At 31.1% G+C, this 11,018-nt stretch overlaps 1 protein-coding gene across 1 annotated transcript; it reads right to left on the bottom strand.

Annotated features, from left to right (window-relative positions):
* Nucleotides 3,225-5,589, bottom strand: LOC104764924 (aluminum-activated malate transporter 8-like). Its single transcript, XM_010488534.2, has 5 exons — nucleotides 5,264-5,589; nucleotides 4,760-5,173; nucleotides 4,537-4,646; nucleotides 4,291-4,434; nucleotides 3,225-3,767 (listed from the first exon to the last, which is right to left on the bottom strand). Exons 1-5 carry the CDS (start codon nucleotides 5,538-5,540, stop codon nucleotides 3,249-3,251), a joined length of 1,464 nt encoding a protein of 487 aa, XP_010486836.1. The 5' UTR covers nucleotides 5,541-5,589; the 3' UTR covers nucleotides 3,225-3,248.

Consider the following 11,018-nt stretch of genomic DNA (forward strand, 5'->3'; position numbering starts at 1 on the left):
TAATCCAAAATGTTTGTCCATCTACAGAGTTTCGAATCTCGACAACCAATCCACCAGAAACCAACCTGCGCAGCCATGTGTTCCTTCTGGGGGTTGTAAAACCCGAATCGCTTCTCTCTCAGAAACAGAGAGTATAATTTTTTTTGTTTTAATATTAAGTCTCTTCTTTTCCGACAATCAGTTCTATCCATTGGATCTAGTTTACTTGTAAATATTGAATGGCCACGATTATTTACCACATCAGTAATTTTTTGTATCTCAAAATGAAGGACAATGGCAAACTTGTCTCAGTTTTATCCAAACTCAACCAAAACACTTCAAAAAATACACTACACTCAAAAAGTGGGTGTGGGTGCAAGAGAGTTTGACAAAAGTGGGTCTAGGTGTAATTCTCCCTTGATATTTTAGCTAAATATCACCATCTTAATTGTTAATTGTTGACCATATATCATGCAATAATACCACGGTCGACATGAACGCTTCGCCTGAGAGATTCTAATGGTTGGATCAATCTCCTTTAAAGCTTTGTATTAAAGAAATACAAATAGATATCTTGAATTCAAATCATGGCTAAGTTCTGATAAACATTCTAACTTTGGACTCTTCATGTATATTAGTAGTTCAAAGACCATTCCTAATTTCCTAGTTCCGAGAGAGTTTGAGTTTTTGACTTTATAGAAATTATTGACTTTAATATTGATAATAGCCTAGTTTGGACTTATCATTTGTAGCCCTTATTCTTTACAAAAGTTGGGAACTTTTTTTCCAATCAATCTCAAAGATGACATTCTTAATTTGAGTGAAGTACAAGGGGCACAATCTCAGCCAATCTCAGCTATAACAACTAATTAAATCAAATTTTCGTATTTTGGTGATATGGAATTCAGAACTAGAAACGAGATCAGTCCAGTCCACCTTGGATATAATCAACTCAAAATCAAAATCAAGTTAACAACCGAACAGGAAAAAAAAATTGTTTTATTTTTTAATCAGCATAATTTTTTTTCTTTTTTTTTATAAGAAGAATAGGATAATGTGGACGATCATGCTTACGAACGACATGAAAATTATAATTACAAAATTACTCTTAATAAAATTAATATATTTTAAACCAAATAAGGAATATTGATCATCCTATTGATTAATATATTTTACTCTTAATAAAATTAATAAAATAACTCTTAACAAAATTACTCTTAATAAAATTAATAAATTTTAAACACATAGTTGATCATCCTATTGATTAATTAATAAATTAATATATTTTAAACCAAATATTTCTCAATCAAACCAAAATATTCCTTAAAAAAATCATTGACTATGTGTTTTGATTGAGAAATGTTTTGAAATTAATTAATTAATAGGATGATAAATCATTGATTTCGTGTGTTAAGAAAAGTTTTTTTTGTAATTAATTTATCCAAATAATAATATTTTGTGTTACAAAAATCAATAATGTAATAACTGTTATTAGAAAATATTCACTAAAATTAATTATGCAATAGATTAATATATATATATATATATATTTTTTTTTTTTTGATTTAAAAGATATTTTTAAAATTTTTTATCTAAAATTTTATTTGGTTAAGAAGATCGTACTAATTTTGTTAAGGGTAATTTTCATAATTTTAATATGTCTCGTCAGCATTCTAATCATGTTCCGTCAGTGTCCACATCATGTTACGTCATTATTTTTGACAGTTGACTATGATTAATTTAGTCAATGCTGATTTTGACATACTAATGTTCTGGTAGTTTATTTGAATTTGTTTAATGATTCAGATTGACATATACATTGTCTTAATTGTTTGGATAGGAAAATACACTTTATAAATTGTTCGGCTTGAAATTTACCATTTTTCCTTACCTAATCTGCTTCGTCATTTTTTAGTTTACTTTTTCAAAACTATTGCTTCCTTCAGAGCATGATCCTGATCCCAACCTACGTTAGTAGGAGATAGTCGCTGAGCATTTTGGAGTGCCAACTCACATACTACGATTTTACAAATCTCAAGCTCCATCATGTCCCATTATGCCCAAAAAACGATCAGTAATATTTTGGTACTTGTTAATTGTTATTGTAACAAAATAATCAACTTTCAATATGAATGGAAAGACAAACGCAAAAACATAAGAAGTTATAGAAGTGAAGAAACAAAAATCCATTAAAAATATATCATCAATGCTGCTCCAAGGCCACAACCTCAAGTCTACATTTGATAGAACAGCTCAGCCTGGACACCAAATCTATCAGCATGCGGTATTTCTGTCTCAAATTGGTGATATGTCCGGATATAGTCATCTTCTTTAGGTGGTTACACCAACAAAAGGTTTCTAAATTTACTTTTGATGTTATAATTAGATAATAAATCAATATTAAGTAGTTGAGTTTGAAATAGATTGTCAGGTTCATACTCAATATCTTAGTTCATACTTGCATGTAACTTTACAATACTTCATACTTAATTTCTTAGTCCATATACTTCATTTAATGATACTTATAACTTACTTTGCTATACTAAAAAGTCTACAATATATAGTACAACTAATGGGTCGACGAAGCTAGTAAAACTTCATGCTTAAGAATTTTCAGCCTTACAATGCACTACATAATCAGATTAGGGGATCCAAGTTGAATTGCCTAGTCACATAATCATGACCTACTTACGTGTTGCTCTTTTTCTCCTCTTTAAAGTGGCCAGGTATATTCATCAGGATCTTTTGAAGACAGATTCGTATATATATATATATATGTTCATAACTTAAACTAATTAAGATACTGTTGTTAACAGTACTATATCATTGCAAACAAAGCAAAGGTTCCTCGGTTTGAGCTTTTCGATCCCAAAGATGATTTTATTCTTTAGTCTTTATGTCATACATGTGTGGTCAATCTATAAGTCAGACACTACTGCGTCGTGTGTGGTTTAACAAGAAAATCGATTCTTCAATTAAACTACATTTTCATTAAAAGGCTTAATATTGCGATGCCGTCATGCTTTTATATATTTAAGTTAACTTAAGTAAGCATGTGTGTATCCTATCACATGACATCTAATGTTAAGTAGAAAATCAGCTATACATTTGATTCTATAATTTCTATTTCTATTTATATATAGTTTTGAAATCGAAAATCATATTAATGCCGATCGATGTCTCTTATATACTAAATACTGTTATAACAAGTTCTCTTCAAAGAGTATTTATTTGAAAGTTTGGTAATGAACAAAAATAATTACAGGACATTAGTTTTTTTCTGCTCCCAAACTGTTCTTCCCGGTGGTCGTTGGTGGATGTTCATCATGGATAGTGATAAGAACATGAGGAGAGCTATTGTCTTCTTCCTCGTTATGATCACCATCTAGAACCGGCTTTACACTTCCCCTGTGAAGTAACTGATGTTGTCCTATCTCCGCTGATAAGTTTGGATCCAGATTCTCTTTGAAGTGTGCAAGGCTAGAGAATTCTTCCACAGCCTCAGAGATCTTCTCGACGCAGTTCACGACCTCGATCAGGATTGATGCCATCGTGACTCCGGGAATGATCTCCAAAAGATCTTTCTCTGTCTCCGGATAAGAAGATTTGAGTGCAATCCTTAGGCTTTTTATTGCCTTTTTGGAGTTGTCAATGTGTGCGTTCACTGAAGCAGTGTCGTCTTTGCTCATTGTTTTAATAGATTTGGCTATGGATTTTAGTGCTTCACCAGCTTCTCTGCTCATAGTTGCTATTGGCTCTTGAATCTTACTTTTGAATTCTTCTGGTGCCTGCTTAAGTTATTAACAATTTATCGGGTATAACATTTAGTTCTTTTTCTTTTATGAATTTATTCATTGATACTCTCGTTGTTTATATATTTAAAGAACTGAACTTTTACGGAGTTTTCACACAAAAAAAAAAAAATATAACGTTGAATTACATAATAAATTTAAACAATCTCTATCTATTGAACTGTACAATTTATTAACATCAACTACTATAAATTACATAAAAATCTAAAAAAAAAAAAAAATATGAACTTCCTTCATTCAACAAGACAAAAACCGACAGAATTTTAAAAAAAAAATCTTGTTGAAAAAAAAATATATATAGAATTAATTTCCATGGAAGAGTATATGTGTTGTTGCAAACACTAATTGTATAGGATCATTTTTGTCATTTAGAGGTTGACATTTATACGCAATTTTTGATAGTCTAAAAAGGAATAGAAGCAGACTCACATAACAAATAAATATAATTAACAACAATTTAAATTCCCTAAAAATGGCGTTTTAGGTGATTCACACGAACCTTAAAATTAGAAAGAACGTAGCCATTGAGGATTTCGAAATGGAAGGCACATTGGCGAACGAGTCCTGCAATCTTCAAGTACTTTTTCCATGGGTGTCTTAACCTGAAACGACCATGCCCTGGCTCCCATCTTGCAAGATTCGCCTGCAAAAGAAAACCAGTAATTAATTAATTAGTATATATATATATTATATATATATATATATATATATATATAATTTAGATCACAATATTACATATATATACCAAAGTATCTTCAGTGCCTTTTGATGTTAGAATGCTCTTGTATTCTCGAACGCACGAGTTTGTCTCCTTCGAAATCTTTTCCGACAGTGGAAAATATTCACCCTCGAAACCTTTTTTAGAAAATAAGCGTGTATGCATGCATAAGTTATAGATTTATAAAAATATTCATTAATTAACTAATAAAGAACGCAAAATGTTGGATATTATTTTGTCATTAAGTCACCTTCTAAGTAATTAGCGAGCTTCTTAATGTTGTTAGCAATCATCTTGTGAAGATCTTCACCAGCCCATACAGGACAAACGAAGATCGACACAAGGATGCAGATCGTTCCACCGATGAGAATAGTGAATAGCCTTTGATATGCCATAACCAATATTTCATCTGTACGGTAACCCGAAACGGCAACCATACTAAACGTGAGTATAAATATCAAGGCCCCGTAGTCATATCTCTGTTTAATCCTTGGGAAGAACCGCGAAAATGTTGCAGCTGCGCCTAGTGAGAACACTAAGATTCCAAGAATTATGGGCTCTCCTTGGTGTCCAAAGTAGCGAGCTAGGTGTACGGCACCAACCCCTAACGCTCCTGCTATCAATGTTGCAAAACCTCTGTTTAAACCCTTGGAAAGTGTTCCACCTATTAAAAAATGTTTTTAGTTAGTTGTTTTGTTATTATCAGAATGTTCAAATATTACGTTTTGTAACTGATTCGGTTTGATAGACTTACCAACAGTGAATTCGAAGACTACGACGACAGTTAGTATTGCCCACATACCCGAAACCCCAAAGCTGATATAGAGTGGTCGCACATAGTACAACAAAGATACTAATGTGAGAGCAACCCCTACTTTCATGGAGTGGATGATACGTCTTGGATCATCTTTCCCAAACTTTTGCACATTCTTTATGCGTTTGGTGACACCGTCTTTGAGCTTGCTAGAGAAATCCTTAAGCCTTTGAAAGAACCCTGCTTTCGTCTCTTGAGCATTCATATCCATCTCCATTTGAGAGTCTCAAAGAAAATGTTAAAGCAAAGCTAGTGAAATTGGCTTATATTCGTAAAACCTTTGGGATGTGTGGTGCTTATGTGGGATAGTTTTAGGCTATATTTATAGGTAGAGAAAAAAAGCTTAGTTTTGTGAATAGACATATTTTTCATAGCTGACTAAGCTTGCAGCTAAACCAATATTTAATGGATGTCTTGATTTTTCTTTTCAGTTTCTTTAAAGTGATGGTGACTTTTTTAGATCTCATTAATTGATGGATGTTCATTTAACTAGGTAGAATATAGATGTACATGTTATATTACGTAGGACGAATATAAGACTGAAATTTTTTTTTTTATAATTTTTTATTTATTTATTTACGAGCTCCAGTGTACTACACACGGTAATAGTCAGGAAAGTGAAGAAAATATTATATTAAAAAAAATGAAATGGAGAAGAAAATTAAAATTAAAGGACCAAGTTGATCGAACCCACTAGACCTCAGCAGAGAAGCTCTCTAAATCAGAGGTTGAGAATGTTTTGCTTCTAACTTTACAGCAGTTGTGTGTTTGTTTGATAAACAAAGAAAATATTCAGACAACTTTATGTAGCAAAATAAATATTATTGTAGAATTGTCAAACTAAGTGCTCCCATTGTGTATTATGATGATTAGATAATAATAATTGATATATAATTAAGTAAAGATAATGATAATGATAATCATATGGCTGATAAGTGGATACTGATATAGGAAAATAACTTGTAAATTAGTTTTTTACATTGTTTTCAGCTTCTCTACCTAACACGTTTTGCTTCAAACCTTTGTATTTTTGTGGAAAAAAAAATATATTTGGTATTAATTTAGTATTTAAACCAAAAATAAAAAATTTATATAGAGTAAAGAGTAAATTTAGTAATATTTTAGGGTATTTGTCTATTTTAAATTTATCTATGAACAAAAACGCCATAACTCTATGGTACGCAAGGAACATAACCACACCAAATATAATTTTGATTCTTTATTGATATTTTTTGTCTGAAAACTGATACATATTATCTATGTATCCAAAAGTTTTAGATCAAATTAGACGGAAACTAAGTAATATCAAGGTTTTGGCAAAAGACATTTGATATCTAATCTAGAGGATTCGGAAATTGATCAATTGACGAGTCAATCTCTGTAAAACCACTGATTTAATTATTAAAAAGGTGTAAGATGATTTAAGTGCAAGAACTATTCATAAACAATGGTCATCTCGTCCATTCTTTTTTTTGTTCTACCTTTAGAGTTTTAAAAAAAAACACATCCATTTATTTTTTTTCATCTTGTTGGCACCAAATCTAAGCATTATTCCAAGCATTATTCCATGAATATAACATGAATGTATGATCGAGATTTCATTCTGAGTTCTGCACCAATCCGTACTTCGTATGTAATATTCTTGTTTTTTTCTTCTTCTTTCATTTTCACATCTTTAAATGTGACAAGATAACTTATCACTACAACAGAACAATTTTGTGTCGCACTATCTTTTAATTCTTCAAATATCCTCTTTTCACGTTTTAGTTTTTTTTTTTTTTGGTAGGAATATATCGATTACTTAATCGTAGCAAACAACTACTTAACAGTTTGTTATAGTCATAGCAAACAACTACTTAACAGTTCAGAGAGGACTAAAAACATAACAAGAGATACATGATTTGAACACAAGTTCTAATGAAGAATCATAAAATGCCAACTCTGATTTACATTTTTTTGATATGTGTATGTATGAGTCATGAGTGTATCATATATATTAGTATCAGTTTTTAAAAACGTTGCTATGAACGTGAAATTGAAAATTGCAATGAATGTCATGAATGAACAAAAAAATACGAAATCAGTTTTTGAAAACATGAACAAGTAGCATACAATTCTTCAACATTCTAATGTATTTCGAAACCAACAAATATTTGCTCTCAAAAAAAAAATTAATGGTAGAATTTTTAATTGTAAAATATTTATAGATATATTGATAACAAAATATTAAGTGAATAATATTTTCGTAGCTAGTCTAAATACAAACACAAAATATGGAATTCCATATGAAAGCTCGAGAAAAAAAATATATATATATATATATATATATATATATATATTTGTGACTAGTGACTAGTGACTAGTGACTAGTGACTAGTGATGTACAATATATTCCTTTATGTTTGCATGCTTATGAACACCTGCTGCAAACTCTCGACCACCCGTTATCAGTCATCGATTCGCAAATTACTATTTACCAAATCAGATAACTTTAAATTTATAATCGTAATTGTTAACACAGAAATGCATTTTTGCTCTGAACATGAAAACAAAAATATATTTTTGCTTAACAAAACTTTACATCTATAGCCAGTTAGCCATGCACCTTCCAATTTTGAAAGAACAATAAAAATTTCTTCTGAATTCATAAGTATATATTACTATATATCAACAGAATTTTTTAAAAAAACAATAGAATATCTAGCTAGGAATGTGATAACGGAATGGGTGTTGCTGACTAGATATTTCTTGTAGAAGTTGTACCTCTATTGATCATTTAAGACAAAATTTCGTAGAGATTTACAAGGTTTATGTTGTTCTTTTGTAAGCGTGTTTGCTAGAATAAATATACACGAACCATTCATACAAAAATGTTTCGGTGATAAATTCCAACAAAACTTAGTGCGTGCCTAATGCCCGAAGCGAAGAGGATCAATGTGGCCGGAACGTGGGTCTTCTCATGAAACGTAAGATTGGTCAGAGAAAGGACATCAAAATTCACGTCGGATTGGTCGGGAGAGACCGGCCAAAAAGGAACATTTCATCACTATATGACAATTTAGCTTAACTTCTTATTCGTTTTTTTGCAACTTGTAAAGTTGGTGTTATTTTTTTCTTGTTGTATATATAATATATATGTTTATAACTTAACATTAAGAACATTTAAATTTTCTAAGAAACCAACCCATTTTGTACCCATAATCTAGAGAAACAAATCCGAAATTTTAATCAAATACGTATATCAAGAACCGCTCGGGAATAAGTACATTTATCCATATATAAAACAGAAGAAGACAAAAAAAAAAGCGACTATGTCCGAAACGAGAAATTAGGATATGGTTGACCAATATGTCTACAGCCTAATTGGGCTTTGATTCAGGCCTGATTTGAGACCCATAATATGTAATATTAAATTAGGCCTGTATAATGGTTTTTTAACGAAATTTAATTCCACCCGAAATAAATTGAAATTAATTCAAAACTATTTCAACCCAACTGAGTGAACCAGCTTAATTTTAAATAAAATCTATAGATAATATTTTTTAATGTATATTAATTTAAATTAAAAATACTGTAATTTATAGCTAATATAATCTACACCCAAATAAAAGTCATACGAAAATCAATCCAGCTATAAATTTGCATTAACGAAATAGTCGCGGACCAAACCTGAATTGTCATTATGTCCACCCTTTGTCTGAACATGATCATCATCGTAATTGACAACTGAACATGTTACACGCGTATGGCTGTCGTCGTTTGTGTGTATCCCATTCTGTTGTAGTGCCATGTTTTTCTTATAAAATATCCCAATAATACATTTTAGTGAGATGTTAGTTCAAGATATGAAATATTTGCATTGATGCTTTTTCCATTTCTGGTTAACACGTGTCATTTCTATCACAAAATCGAAAGGGACCATCAATCCAAAATATCAAATCAACCAATAAAAACAAAACAAAACAAAAAACTTTTCATAAGTTGTTGCATACTCGTTTTTTTTTCCTCCGCGATCACTAACTCAATTGTTCAAACGACTATATTACAAGTTAAGCAACAAAAATAACCTTGTACTTAATACTTCACATGTATATATATATATATATCTTTAGTTCAGTGCAAAGTACAAAACAAAGATCCCAGACATGAGATTTTTGTAGTCTTATGGAACTTTCTGATGAAGAAGCTAGAGAGAGAAGATAATGATTATGACTTATGACATATGTCAATACTTTTCTTTCTCTCTTATGACATGTATTTACATATTGTCGATCGCGTACGTGAAGTAGAAAATGACTTGATTTGACCATTAAGAATTAAATAATGTATAAAATTTGGATGCAGACAAGATGAAAAAACTGAAACATTTCTTGTCCACATTAGAGATGCATAGAGAGGGTCCATATATTATTAGTAATGTATTCGAGTAATAGACCTTTATTTTGAAACATGGTTTATATTAGTTAAGATACCCATTTTGGTTGCTTTCTCCCCCTATACTTCTATACTAACAGGACCCCATGCAAGTTGTCAAAAGAGGTACCTCTAAATAGAAGAAATAATTTGACGTGAGAGGAAATCAATCACTATTGTAAAAGAGAAACAAAACTGTTGTAAGAAATATGTTAGGTGAGCTAGTTGAAATTTTGAGGAGCGTTACTTACATCTAATCTGATGAATCTATGCGTAGGCGCGTATCTTTTGGGGTGCTTACAAAACTACACCCCTAATTTGAGTCAATTGCAAGATTAGATCTCTCTTTTTCTCTCTCCAACATTTGACACTTTCTCCCAATTAAATCCTTATGTGTTCATTGTATTCACAAAAATGGCATTATTTCTTATTTCTTTGAAATTTTTTGCGAAAATGTTTATTACATCCATATCCTCATCTTCTTCTTTTATTTACGGTTGTGCCACCGCCATCAATTTTCCAACAACCATGAATAACCAAATTTGAAGCTCTTAATGCTTCAACAACCCAAATTTGTGAGCTTAAATAACACACAATGCTATGAGAACTTCATTTTCTTCCATCTCCTCTCTATTTTAATCCAAGAAAATTTGCAAATGCGTTCATCTTGTTATATGTCGTGATTCTTGGATAGTGATTAAATTGGTGTTGGGTTTTTTCTGTGGTGACTAAAGACGACGTCCTTAGTGCTTGGCATTGCGAAACAGCCACCGATAAGGTTATTTTCCGGTAGATTTTGTGATTTTCCTTGATTTTTTGCGAAATTAGACTTCATTTGTTAGTCTAATCGTCATAATATCATGTAAAGTTTACTATGTGGTCAGTTTTGCAATTAAAATGTATCAAGTTTCGAGCCCGTAGACTGGAATTTCAGTCTCCTTAATTTCATTTGAAAACAAAAAAATATGGTTCAGACTGCATTATAATATTTCCGTCGGATACTTCGTTTGCAGTCTACTAAGGTGTATTTTTGCAATTGACCAAATTCTTGACTTTTTAGTTATGACTGCCGGACGAAGTCTTCTCACGATAATAAAAGAGTAGACTTTTATAGTGGCTATTTTTGGAGTTGACCAAAATATAAAAGCATTGACCGTAATATTATTGATATAAAATTAATTAGTTGACTGCAAAAGAAGTCTACCAGTTAAAAAATTAAAATGTTGGTCAACCCCAAAAATGACCACAGCAGACTGCAAACGAAGTCAACATTCCTGGAGAC

The sequence above is a fragment of the Camelina sativa genome, chromosome 19 (genome assembly GCF_000633955.1).
Source record: "Camelina sativa cultivar DH55 chromosome 19, Cs, whole genome shotgun sequence".
Classification (NCBI taxonomy): domain Eukaryota; kingdom Viridiplantae; phylum Streptophyta; class Magnoliopsida; order Brassicales; family Brassicaceae; genus Camelina; species Camelina sativa.